Here is a 13,410-nt window from a genome sequence, read left to right on the forward strand (position 1 = left end):
CACAGCACTTTAGTAGTCACGTCCCTCATAGTCACAAACTTCAATGTGCTTTATTGGGACTGTATCATACACCTAAAACAAAGTTGTTGTGCATAATCAACCTGAGTCAATGTTTTTGATACATGGCACCCTCTCTGTGTGCTGCCACCACAATGTTCCAACAATACAAAGGGAAACGTAACCCTCACTAGTGTCCAGCGATGTTATCGCCGTGCTCCATGATGTTACATTTCACTAATCAAGTCTCGCCTTAGAAATGAAATAATGCTGTCATTTCCCTCAGCAGTTTCCACTGGTAGAGACTGAAGTCATTTAGAGCTCCAGTCTCGTTGCGGTGACATATGGTGTCGTCTGCGGCTCCATCTGTTTCCGTGAGTACCTGCTTGTTCTTCGTCGTACGACTAAAATGGGATTCTTAATTAAGTGCTCAACAGTTAACACATCAGGAGCTACAAACTATGTTGTTTTTTTCATCTCTCTCTCTAAAAGATAATCAAGTGGGGATAGTTACAAGACAGAAATTGTCGTCTGAGACCTGTTGGGTGATTTAATTTTGTCGTCTTTTCGATGCACAAACACACACACTTAGAAACATGAATTCTCTCTGGATCACCCCAAGAAAGCTTTGTCTCAATCAGAACTACACACCAAGGCCACTTGTTCCTTTAATCTGCCTTTATCTATTATGCATGACAGCTGTTTCAGTGTGCCTCAGTGGGCTTCTTCCTCAGAGAGCGATGCATTATGCACTGAGACGCATCCCAGATGGACGAGGTACTCCAGGCTCCGCGGAGGTGGTCATAGGTCAGTGGGGGAATCTGGTGGATTCCTGACACATAATCCAAGAAACTACCACAGTGTTTGCCGAAGGTGTGTGTGTGTGTGTGTGTGCGGGGTCTGTGAGAGGACAGGAGAGTGTAAATGTATGCATGCTGATGTGTTGGCCAAAAGCTGACCGATGCGTGGTGAAAGGGTCGACCGTGTCGCTGGGAGTTAAGAGAGGAATCCTGAAGAAGGCGTGACCTCGCCGCCGATCCGCTGGCTCCAGAAACAGACGAATACTAACATAAAACTTTTGCACTGAGCAGCCCGTATGCTAAAACACAGAGAAATGCAGCTGAAAAGGAAATAAATTATAGGTTTTAGCATTTAAAGGAACAATTAAGAAAGATTTAAAGGTTCGTGAAAGGACTGAGTAGTTTTGGGTTTTTCATTATAGGTTAGTTTTATTTCATTTAGACTTTTTTTTTTATCTAATTCAGCAATGTTTAAATGAGTTTTTAGTACGTGTTTGCTATTTTTACATTATTACTTACATATTTTCTTGTTTTAGTTTAGTTTCTATTAGTTGCAGTAGTAGTTTTAGTTTTTGGTTAACTTTGGTTTATTTTTACGCACATAATTAAAAAAGGTTGGAGTATTGTGATTATACATTGATTTGGTCATGAAAACTAAACAGATAATAAAATTTTCAGAAAACATACTTAATTATTGTTGAACAACCGACTCACTCTGGAATTTGAATGTGATGCCAACATAAATATCCGTCAGTCCAAGTGGGGTTAAATTTACAGCCAATTTCACATCTCAGTATTGATAAGAACATGTTGCCTGAATCAAGCTCGCCAGAATCACTAACCAAGACACAAAATAATGTGTGTCTTGGTTAGAAAGAAAGATGGATGCATTACCATCCAGAAACACTCAGCACTACCCAACAGCGTTACCCTCAGGATCCTTACAATTGTAAAATTTTTTACCTTTACAGCAATTTCTGAAGGATAGCAAAATTACTGGATTTTGATTAATTTTCTAGCAAAATTATACCACTTGGAAATGGGATCTGTGCAACGACCATCACGCCGCCATTTGATGAGTTATAACTGGAAAAAACAGTAGAGTTAATGCACTGACTGCATTAAGTCTACAAATTATATTGACAATCTATTTATTGTCAATATAATTTCTCAACATAGATGTCTTCAAATACACCCATACCTGTCAAATTTTGGGTCTGAGAATATAGGAAATGTCTCTGTCCGGTGCTACTGTCAGAGGAGGCAGGGGGAGGAGGGGATATTTATGGAAAAATACTAATACGTGAGCAGGGTGGGAAAGGGGTGTAAGAAACCGTACTTTTCCTTATGAATACACCATCCATCCTGTGCTGGAACTGGATCCGGTTCATCATTATGATGGGACAGAGAGAAACTCTCTTCCCTGAGTTCAGGTACAGAACCTGCTTTCTGAACACCGGACACCGCTCACTATCCACCAGCTTCACGGTGCACATTAGCTTCCTGAGCTAACACGGTGCACATTAGCTTCCTGAGCTAACACGGTGCACATTAGCTTCCTGAGCTAACATGGTGCACATTAGCTTCCTGAGCTAACACGAAGCACATTAGCTTCCTGAGCTAACACGGTGCATATTATTTGTGGATATTTGAAGCACCGGATTTACACAACATGACTAAACACAACATAGAAGTGAAAGATAAGCGGTATCACCAACGTAACCCAGAGTTGCTAACACGACGTTAGCTAGTCAGTTGTCTCAGAGTAAAAGAAAAGTACCGCTTACTATTCTTTATGCAACTTTAAATGCCAAACAGTTGGAAGTTGTATTTTCATCTGAGATCCTGGTCTTGCAATTTTTTGCATGTTTCACTCCAGTTTTAGTTGGATATTTCATGATTGATGTACCCAAAAGCAATTACTCACAGGAGTATATCTGCTTTGAGCATTTTTTTTGTCTCTCGTTTCTCCCTCCCTCCCCCGTTATTTTTAAATCCTGTTAATTTGATTGATTGTGCTGCAGCTTAAGTACGCATAAGTACAGTGTGGAAAAAGAGAAAGAAAGATGGTCTGCGCCTGTTAATATGGGATGAGTTAAATTAATTAATGCGGCCAGTTTATAAATAATGTATTTTAAATTTTTGACTTAAGTGAAATATCAAGTCTTTTCAAGTAAACAGCTTCAAGTCAAGTCAAGTCCCAAGTCAATGGTGTGAAAGTCAAAAGTCAAGTCCGAGACTTTGAGCATTTTTTCAGGTCAAGTCTCAAGTCTGGATTTTTATAATCCAAGCCATGTGACTCCAGTCCCCACCTCTGGAAGCGACAGACATCAGGAAAATGAATTTGCTTAAACTATTAGAATGATCTCTCCAGTAAAGAGCTTTTTTTTTTAAAATAAGTTTTGCAAATTTCTCTATAACACAAAAATAACCTAAGCAAATACAAAAGCTATCCAAACCAACCTTGTCCTTTGTGAACATGTAGTTCCACCTCCTAAACCTGATTGCCAGCAACAACTGCCATTGAGCATTTGTGGTAAAATCTCTGTGGAGGAATATTGACTAACTCTTCTTTACAGAATAGTTTTGATTAAGCCACACTGAAAGGTTTTTAAGCATGAACGGAATGGATGTTCTACTTCGGACAACCAAATATTGTCCCGAAAATCTTGGAGATCATCAAGATATTTTCAACATTTGTGAGATGTACTTTATTGGGCGGTTTTGTTAACATTGGGTTTTTGTACGGATGCGTTTTTTTTCTAGCCTCTTTCTTGTTGCTGAATTATGACCTCTGACCTTTGCTAATACAAGTAAGGTCTGCATTACATTAGATGATACTCTTGGTTCTTTTGTGCTCACCAGAGTGATTTTGGTGGGATGTTGGAAGAGTCGCCATTGGTTCATGGTGAATCTATTTCTGGGTTATTCTGATAGTCTGGAGTCCCACAGTCTTAGAAATGACTTTATTTCTCATCTGTTCTTAAATCTAAATTCCACAGTAGGCAAAGTTAAACTGAACTAGAAATGTGGATAATCAGTTAACTCGACCTGGTTGGTTTGGGATGCTTTTTTGTATTTGTTCAGCTCATCTTCATATTGAGTAAAGATTTGTTTGTTCCTCATTAAAAGGAGGCAACTGTTTTTTCACAGCACTGTAATTTCATTTATTTTTCCTCCTTCCTGATGAAATCTGTAACATTTAACCTTTTTTCCACTGGCTCGCCATCAACAGAAATGAAGAGGTAATAATACTACAGGAACCGAAGCTGTTACCTTGCCTTTCTGTTGGGCTGCAGTTCTCCAAATGCCAGAGCACAGCAGCGAGAAGGACTGCGGCGTCATTTCGTCATCTCCTTAAGTAAAAATCAATGAAGCAGCGAGAAAACGGAAAAGCTGAATTTCTGCAGGCTCGGGGGAGCAGAGAGGCAGAGTCGGTTATTAAATCTCTTTTGATACAGAACTTTAGTCTGGTCATGATGGAGAACAGACATTGTGACGACTGTTTTATAGAGAAAATAGAGTTTATTATAAGTAACCCTAAATTAACTATGAAGTTTACTTTCAAGGTTCCTGGGTTAGGAAAGCAGGAGGAGATTATTGACTAAATATTTCCTATGTTAATTAAAAAAAAAAAAAGAAACTAACTGGAACCGTTAGCTCCATCCAAGACTGCCCCCTTTTGACTGACCTGTGATATGGCAGCATGTTTTTGTCTTAAAAGCTATGGAAACTCCAAAATAGAATGTTTGTTTCAAATATTGAGAAAAATAGACCCTCAAAATAGCAGCTGTACATGGAGCTAAGTTGGGGCCATAAAGTTTCTTCAAGAGAGTTTGAAACTGAACAAAACAAAAAGATTTGAATCTGAAGAAAAAATTAAACTAAAAAATGTTTTGAAACTGAAAGAAAAATGTTAAGTTACTCTTCAGACTCGAAGATTTTTTTTCTTCTTTTGAACAAACTTTATGGCCCCAATTTAGCTCCATAGATGTAAAGCATTCATGAAGAAATTTTTTTTGTTTCTACCCTTTTCCATCAGTTGACAAGTGAATCTTATGTTGAATTGTTGGATTTCCATGTTTTTTTGAGAGTTCCTTGATATTTTTAGGGAAGAAAGATCTTATTTTAAATGTATTATTAAAAAGTTTAGTCGAGAAGAGTAGGGAGATATTTCTAGTATCGTCCGGCTTTAAAAAATATAGGGTTTGCAAATATTTGGAAGGACATATCAAGAAAAAGAATTGGTAAATAATGAAAAGAAAACTGATGGATGAATTAATGGGATGGGTGTATAATGAACAAACTGATAAAAGAATGAATGGATAAATGAGAGAAAAAGGCAATTGACGCATGTGAATTAACATAAAAGTGGACGAGTAAAAAAACAACCAAATTGATGGACAAAACTCACGTTTGAAATATGTTGCACCACTCAAGTTTTGCCACAGTTTGTTTTGTTGTAATACGTTTTATTCAAAGTTGTATCAAAAAGGGGAGGAATGGCTGGAACGGAGCTGGACACAGAGATCCAAAGGAAAAACGTTTCAAAACAACGTGAACCAGAGTTAAGTTGTACAACACCAGGCCAGTGGAAGCAGCACCGTTCGGAAAGATGGCAAACTGATCTCGAAGCAGGTGTTTTTACTGAAACCGTTGCATACTGCTGCGCGGGTCTACAAACCTAAACTGACTATAAACAGAGATAGAAAAATAACATCAGGTATTATATTCTATCACAGACAGACGCTGGGTAAAACCAGAACTAGCTAAGCTAATCACATGTATGCAAATTAGTTAAGACAAAAACATCAAACCCCCCCCACCCTCCAAAAAAAAAAAAACTAAACACACAATCCTGGATAGATTTATTGTTTAGCTCCAGTGGATATTCATGGCTTTTGATAATATTAAGCTAGTTATGGAAACCATTTCTACCCTCGTGGAATCAAGCTAACATAAAGTTTTGAACATCAGTGTTCTTCGTTTGGTCAAAAAAAAAAAAAGAAAGAAAAGAAGAAGACATTTTTGGTCTCTTTATTCGGCTTCTGATTAGTTAACCCCTTCACTAATTCGTACCCACATTTTACCACCACTAACAAACTACAGTAGAATCCTAAACGAGAACAGAAAAGTAGCAAGTATAATTTAAGACGTATTGTTCTGTGACTGAATGTAGACTTACACAGCAGAATTTGTCTTTCTTGATTGAAGTAGTAGTCTTCTTTCTGCCACCTGACCCTGCAGTGCGCAGCAACAATGAGTGGCTCTGCGTTACTCTACCCTCGTTATCTTTAATATGACTGGGGATCGGCTACCAAACTATGTGGAGGAACACAGAAAGGTCTTCAGATCTTCTGTTGTGTAAACGAGTACAAAAGGTTCCCAGTCAGGGGTCCAACGAATGGCTACTAAAAAACGTCACATGGCTTCATTTTGTGCCTAAAAACACCTAAAAACAAAAAAAGAGCGTCCAGAAGGACGATATGGTGAATGCGAGACATAACCAGCAGCTGTTATCACATTTACAGCTCAAGTTAGCAGAGTTTCCTTAGACAGGCTTCCTATTTGTTTTCTACTTCAAAACCCCAAACGTCTCAAGTCTCAAATGAACATTGGAGTACAACATATTTCCCAATATTTGAGTTGTATTTTCGGTACCATCGTGACACTATACAACGCTGAAGTTCGCTTCTGATTTGGCAGCGTGGTAAAGGGATATTTCATGCTTTTTCTGACATCTGAATACATTTAGATCAGCTTTATTTCAGAATCTTGTCAAATTTGGACTATCCTAAATACAGATTCTCTAAGGCGTTGTTTGTGATCTACGATACATTCACCGCCTTTTAAGATTCTGAAATTTTAAGTACTGTTTAGGAAACTTGCTTAGTGGGCTTCACTTCTTCCATTTACAGTAGAGAAAATAATGGGTGCAAGAAGGAAATGCACACATTTCACTGTAAAAAAAAAAACAGTCAAAAAAAAGCTTCTCCAGATGGAACATATTCTCCCAGACTACAGCAACAATATTTTCACAATAGTCTGTGTTGATGTCAGTCAGCTTTTCTTGGAATGAGGCTCAGAAATGTGGCCGTACAATTTTTGATTGAACTGATGGATTTTTATTGAGTTTCTAATGTCCAAAACTGATAACCATTTGGTGGTTTTCCTGGTTCCAGACACCTCCTCACCACATGAACCTCTGCGTGGTCAGGGCCAAAGGCCAGGAGAAGCTCTTGGCGATGAACAAGTAAATGGTGGCGACGTTCACAATCGTGTACAGCAGGAACTCGCCGAATAGCCGTGAAAGGGGCGAGAGAGGCATGTGGAGACGGTACATCAGGTACGGGATGATGAAGTACCTGAACTCCAGGAGCTCCTGGGGAATTGTGGCTAAGACAAGACACGTCAGGTAGGCAAGGCTCATGAAGAAAGAGCGGGACTTTAAGGTCTCCAGGAAGTTCCACCCGGTGAAAATGTAAGCCGGGACGAGCAGGAAGCGGACCAGCTTGTGCCTCTGGTAGATGTTTTTCCAGATGTAGAAGGGGAAATGGCGGTTATCAGCCAGGAGGTACTTGTGGACGTAAGTGAACTTCCAAACCAGAAACAAGGAGACAATGGTGAGGACAGAGAAGAACACAGGATGCCTCTTCAGTGCGTTGCTGAAGCGTAGGGTTCGGTGGAGGCACAGCGACACCGGGAGGGAGAAGAAGTAGGTGAAGCAGAAAAAGTAGAAGACCTGAGGGAAGTGGAAGCAGGCTTGGTGGCTCGTCCTGTCGCCCACCACTATCCCCTCGTTCAACAACATGAACAGCAGGAAACCAGCTGCCACCACGGCGTAAGGCCAGGTCACTTGCATCACCACCTTCACGGTTTCAGGCGAGGTGAAGAAGTCCAATGAGAACGTAATCACTTTCTTCACTCCTTGAGACGACAGTGGCACCCGGACGGCGGAGAGTCTCTCGTCCTTCTTCTTCGTGTACTCCATCCTCCAGACGTCATCCATCTTGGCAGCCACCACGGTGCCGGCGCAAAATGCCACCCAGACGATGTTGGTCTGCCGGAAGAGCACGGCGCAGACGCCGAGCAGCGCCGAGGCCTTGTGGCAGCCGTACAGCGTCATGAGGTACGCAAAGAGGATGAAGAAGGTGGATCCGGCGTCCGTGTAGTAGAGGAAGGTGAAGAAATAAAGCACGGGGAAGGTGGACAGAGACACTGTGCAGAGGATTCGCCGAAACATCAACCGCGTCTGAAGAAGAGGTAACATGGCATTAGAGAAAAAATGGCAACCTTTCCTTCCTCCCTCCCTCCCTCGTTGTGGTGAGGCAGCCTTACCTTGTCCCTGTGGTGCAGCTTGCTTATGAGCAGGTACAGCAGGTAGAAGTTCCCGCAGTTAAACAGCACGTTGGTGAAGCGCAGCATGGCCGTGGAACACGCCACGCTACCCGTCAATTTGGCGAGCCACGCCATCGGCTTAATGATGCCCACTGAGACGAGGTAGAGGCCAGGGAGGGTGGTGATCATGGGGTCCCACTGACGACACCGGAGACAAACATCATCAGCATCATAGATCTCGCAATTCAAGGAGCTTTCCTTTAAATCATCATCTGGTTCTGGCTGTCCTAAACTTATGTCGCCTCCTTGAGGGAGCCCCATGCAGTTAACGGCAAAACATTTTAACCAACCGCTTTGAAGCAGTTGGCTATGACTAATGAGTTTTAGGGCCGGACTAAGACAAAAAAAATAAATAAATATGAGAAAAAGTTTTATTATGAGAAAAAAGTCTTACAAGAATTAAGTCATAATATTACTCAAATAAAGTTGTACAAGAGTAAGTTAAAAATAACATTGCAAAGTAGAAACAATACTAGAATAAACTCATTTTACCAGAATAAAGTAATAATAATACGGAAATAGCCGTATGACAGTCATTTTAAGTCGTAATAATACAAGAATAAGCTCATATTACCAGAACAGTCAAAATGATATGAGAATAAAGTTGCAATAACAAGAAAAACATCATATGACAATAAGGTCGAAATAATACAAGAACAAACTGATAACATTACCAGAATAATGTCACAAAATTAGAAGCCTGAAGTCATTTTATGACGGCTCCTAAACAAAGAATGAATTGATCTTGTGAAGTTTTATTTTGGTATTGGTTTTAAATGCTGGTGTGTTAATCTTTTAATAAATCAGCATCAACTTATTATCAGTAGTAGTACTTTGAAACAATTGTCCAATGACTGAGTCTACTTCAAGAAAAAAATTAATAAATCACAGCGTATACGAGCTGGTCACATCAGAAATGGATAACTCTATTGACGCTTTTTACCCAAAACAACTTTTTTCTACTAAATTTCTGACTTTCCTTCTGGTAAAATAGTGTCTTTATTCTGTTAATATTATGACTTTCCATTTGTAATAAAACTTTTTTGGAATTACTTCATATAGAAAAAAAAAAACTCTTAGTCTGGCCCTACTGCTCCATCGTAGTTGCCGGTCCTATCTGTTCTTCCATATTAGAATCCATTTTATTAGTAATATTTGCTGCTTTCATCAATTTTAAGTAATAATAACAAAAAGAAATTTCGGAACATCCTAGTCAAAGGTTAGACTTAAATCCAATCTGGATGCTGTAGCTTGACCTTTAACAGGCTGGCAATGCCTAAAAACACTACAGTGTGGTTGAATAAAAACAATTCTGCAAATAAGAAAGGTCAAACACTGACTGCCAGCTATTGGAAATGCTTCAAGGCAGATTTTGCGACCAACCAGTTATTATGCGTGAGGGGCAATGACTTGATGATAATGATGATTATATGGACAGCTGTATTTCCCTTAAGCTGTAATTTGTATTTCCTGGCATAAATATGTAGATGTGACTAAGTAGATTTAAAAAAAACAACAACAAAAAACCCTTGTGTGTGGGGTGTTGTGCAGCACAGATATAAACGGTGTTAAAAACTATACAGCTCAGCAAACAACACAACACACCGTCTAGTTTAGAAGCCCTTAACTGTCACGATGACACGGTGTTCCCATTGACTTCCACTGGGGGTGACGGTTTTAAACCGTTAAAGCGTATTTCACGCTGCTTTGTCCCGCCCCCTTGTGGTCATCTTCAGAAACAAAGTCTTGCATCCTGCTTTGGCCTAGGAAATCCTCCTTTAAAATATCCAGAGGGGGGCGTGGCAGCTAGATGTTTATTAAAACAGGATATTTTCTTTTTCGCACACATGGCGCTTTTGGGAATCTGAATTTACTCGTGAGCTCATGATATGAGGTTCAAAAAGATTTAGCACATGTGAGCTCAGCTCACAACCTCTGCTAATGCCTTTATATATGTCTGCATTTGAGATTAAAGCCTCCACAAGCTGTCATGTCATTCTGGTCAAATAATAAAAAGCCCTGCTGTTGGTTCTAGCCTTAATCCGTTACACAGTGATGGACCCATCCACAAACGGACGGTTACCTCATTGAATTTCCCCTTGCAGTATCTCTGAGCCTGAGGGACGTGGAAGATCTCGTCCATGTAGGGATCCCGCTGTACCCTCGTCATTTTGGAGAACAGAAGGCAGGACACCAAGAAGTTGACGCTGCACAGAGCTGAGAATATGTAGCTCTCGACTTTCTCCATGTCTTGCATTCACTGTTTTACAACGACACACGACGAAACAGTCAATTTGATCAAACACTAACTATTAGGCTCGTGTATACAACGCATAGCGACCACACTCTTGGATTAAAGCAGATACGTTCCCCAAATTCAGAGAGAAAATGGCTGAAATTGACACAAAAATAAAAAACCGAGGAGTTTGGATTTCCAACAGCTGGATATCCGCCTTAGAATCGACCTCGGGTGGAAACACTTCTACAACCAGTGGTTCCTACTACCTTGCTCTTAGCTCAACGTCGACGCCACATTGTGAGTGGATACAGCGCTATTCTACGTAAAATTAGAATGGTATAACTTCAGTATAAACCAACGTAAAATGTAATTTTTCAAAGACTGACTAAAGTAAAAGTAAAATAACATTTGGTATAAAGGCTAAACCATCTGACTAACTTGTAAAAAATACTAATGCTACCGCATATATACAAAAAATACATCTGTGTGAAAATTATGGAAAAATAAAATGTATAACAAAAACAAACTCTCAAGTTCAGACAAAGCAAAACGTTTCAAATCCATTTTTTTTATTTCATAATAAAGCTTTGTAAACCACTACAGTATCTCTATTTGAACAATGTAAAGTAATAGTGATATTTATTAGTCAGTATGTCAGTTTTGGTTTAAAAAAATTCTTCATTCAGTGCAAGAAATTGTTCTCAATTTATTGAATACAGAATATTCTTATTCAACTAGAAGAACATATTTTTCAGTAAAACTATTCCTGTATATATGTTTTTCTTTCCTTTTTTTAAAGGTAACATAATTCTACAATATATGCAATATTTTGTTTCTTTTATTCATTTATTGTCTTTACCACATACATCTGCAAAAACTCTTACATTATAACACCAATAAATACATACAAAATATTTAGAAAGGCACAAATGTCAAATTCAAAATTAGGTAACATGCAGTTTAAATATGTAACAAAATGGAATCCAGTGGATATGGTTGGGATGCATTTTAAGCACACTGAATTTCTGTTGTTTCGAGATATTCATTTGAAAACCGTGCTCATTTTTATCGAAATGATTAAAAATAATCTCTATTAAAATAATCACTTTCCCTTTTTTTTTTTATAAAGACACTCGTGTTTCTTTATTCATGTCGCCACTCACAATATGGCGGACGAGCTCACGAATCGTTACTACATAGCATTAAGCAAGTGCGACGTCTACTACACGTTTGTGGCACCAAACACTTAAATTACACAGTTATATAAAAATATCAATACGCATTTTATGTTGTGTAATTAATTGTTGACTTTACTAAATATGGTTATGTAATATATTCCATAGGTGTGTTCTGCTCACGATATTTTGTTCCGAGCTGTGTTACTGTATTATGGTTCCCCCTTCATGTGTCTAACGTGAAGAAGCGAAGTGCCTTTTCGGTAAGCAGATAAAAATTGTTTAATTCGTGCATATATATGAATTTTCAGCATGAAACTTACGCAAACGCTGGAGCTTTACCCCGACACCAGGGTGACGCAGATGCTTTTTAAAAGCGTGAAAAATGCAGCAGAACTGAGACAGAAAGCGGTGGAGGGAAAAATAAATGGTGCCCTCATCAACCCGACAATGGTGAGCCACTTTTATGTTATTGTTTTTAATTCTGTCAATACATTCAGCTTATGCTATTTGAAAAATGATTACTGTCTCGTCTTTGTTCATACGTGTGGGGCTAGAAGTGTCTGGGATGTAAAATCCAACTTTGTGTGCTTTTACAGCTGGTGGATCCTTTCCAAGTGCTGGTGGCTGCCAATAAAGCTTTTCATTTACACTCCATTGGAAACATGAAGACCAGAAGTCTCAACTCGGAAATAATTTTCAGCTTGTCACCGACAAACAAAGTGCGTACGTTTTAACAAAAATGTCAAACCATGTAACTTGAACTTGTTCAAATTTTGTCACGTATCAACCCCATATATCAATACAGAAGTTTATGGACCAACACATGTTGCACATTGTTGTAAAAGTGGTCTGTAAAGCATCAGCTGATTACACTGATGTAATCATCTGTAATCAGATTACAGCTGATGTCAGTGTAATCTGTTAGATCTGTTGGATCGTTTTTCAGTCTTTGCTTAACGTCTTTATCAATGCAGATCTCAGAGGCCTTCAAGAGATTTGGGCTCTCCGACAGAGACGACTCGGTCCTGGTGGTGATTGTTCATGACAAAGACGAGATGCAGGCCGTGGCGGACATCACGGCCATGGTGGACGGTCAGCAGCTTCCAGTGGACCAGGTTTCCTCACTGTCTGACTTGGAAAAGATCAGAAAGGTAATGATCTAATATATATGGATCTCAGCGTATTTTAACAACGAGAGACTCACCAAATGGATTTAGAGCATAAATCGGAACATGTCTGTCAAATGAATTACGTTTACAGCTATAAATCCTTTATATACACACTTAAAAGGTGCATAACTTGTATTTTTGCTCTTTTAATGATGCATTAATCACAAATTGGATGCACAGGCTTGGATTTATTGTGCGTAATGCTGGCCTCGAGATTGTACCTTTTTCAGAGCAGCTCTTGCTTATTATTTTAGCCGGAAAATGCTACAGTATGTCCTGAACGTATTTGCTCCTTTTTGTCTCCATTACAGCTGTACAAAGTCTCGCCTCAGGAGGAGACATGCGGCAGTCTGCTAGATGCCGTCGTGTGTAGAATGGCCATAAAAGACGTCATGTAGCTCCTGAGGACACAAGAGCAACACGTGATTGAAAATCTGTTCTTTTCATCCCAAAAATGTATTTAGGATTATTTTTATATTTTCAATACCGTTTATGACTGTGTACTCTCCTGGGTTCAGTAAATTATGTCACAGTTCACTAGTTTTTATTCAGTTCTTCAGCCTGTTTTCTGGAACCAGTTTGGGGGGAAATTTAAATAGAAAATCGTAAAAAAAAAATTATGCTGTTTC

At 39.2% G+C, this 13,410-nt stretch overlaps 2 protein-coding genes across 3 annotated transcripts; one reads left to right on the forward strand and one right to left on the reverse strand.

Moving 5' to 3' along the window:
* Positions 1–5,248: 5,248 nt before the first annotated feature.
* alg10 (ALG10 alpha-1,2-mannosyltransferase) lies at positions 5,249–10,673 on the reverse strand. 2 transcript variants are annotated; one of them, XR_478082.2, is made up of 4 exons: positions 10,279–10,673; positions 8,136–8,333; positions 6,121–8,049; positions 5,249–6,089 (listed from the first exon to the last, which is right to left on the reverse strand). XR_478082.2 is itself a non-coding variant. In XM_007577776.2 (3 exons), exons 1-3 carry the CDS (start codon positions 10,450–10,452, stop codon positions 6,988–6,990), a joined length of 1,434 nt encoding a protein of 477 aa, XP_007577838.1. In that variant the 5' UTR covers positions 10,453–10,673; the 3' UTR covers positions 5,249–6,987. The 2 variants fall into 2 exon arrangements, 1 of the variants encoding a protein (XP_007577838.1); XM_007577776.2 differs by having other exon boundaries at positions 5,249–8,049.
* An 891-nt stretch (positions 10,674–11,564) lies between these two features.
* Positions 11,565–13,398, forward strand: tprkb (Tp53rk binding protein). Its single transcript, XM_007577786.2, has 4 exons — positions 11,565–12,062; positions 12,209–12,331; positions 12,587–12,763; positions 13,093–13,398. The coding sequence occupies exons 1-4, from the start codon at positions 11,922–11,924 to the stop codon at positions 13,177–13,179; spliced, it is 528 nt and encodes a 175-aa protein (XP_007577848.1). The 5' UTR covers positions 11,565–11,921; the 3' UTR covers positions 13,180–13,398.
* The last annotated feature ends 12 nt before the right edge of the window (positions 13,399–13,410 follow it).

Source organism: Poecilia formosa, unplaced genomic scaffold, assembly GCF_000485575.1.
Source record: "Poecilia formosa unplaced genomic scaffold, Poecilia_formosa-5.1.2 Scaffold9, whole genome shotgun sequence".
NCBI lineage: Eukaryota > Metazoa > Chordata > Actinopteri > Cyprinodontiformes > Poeciliidae > Poecilia > Poecilia formosa.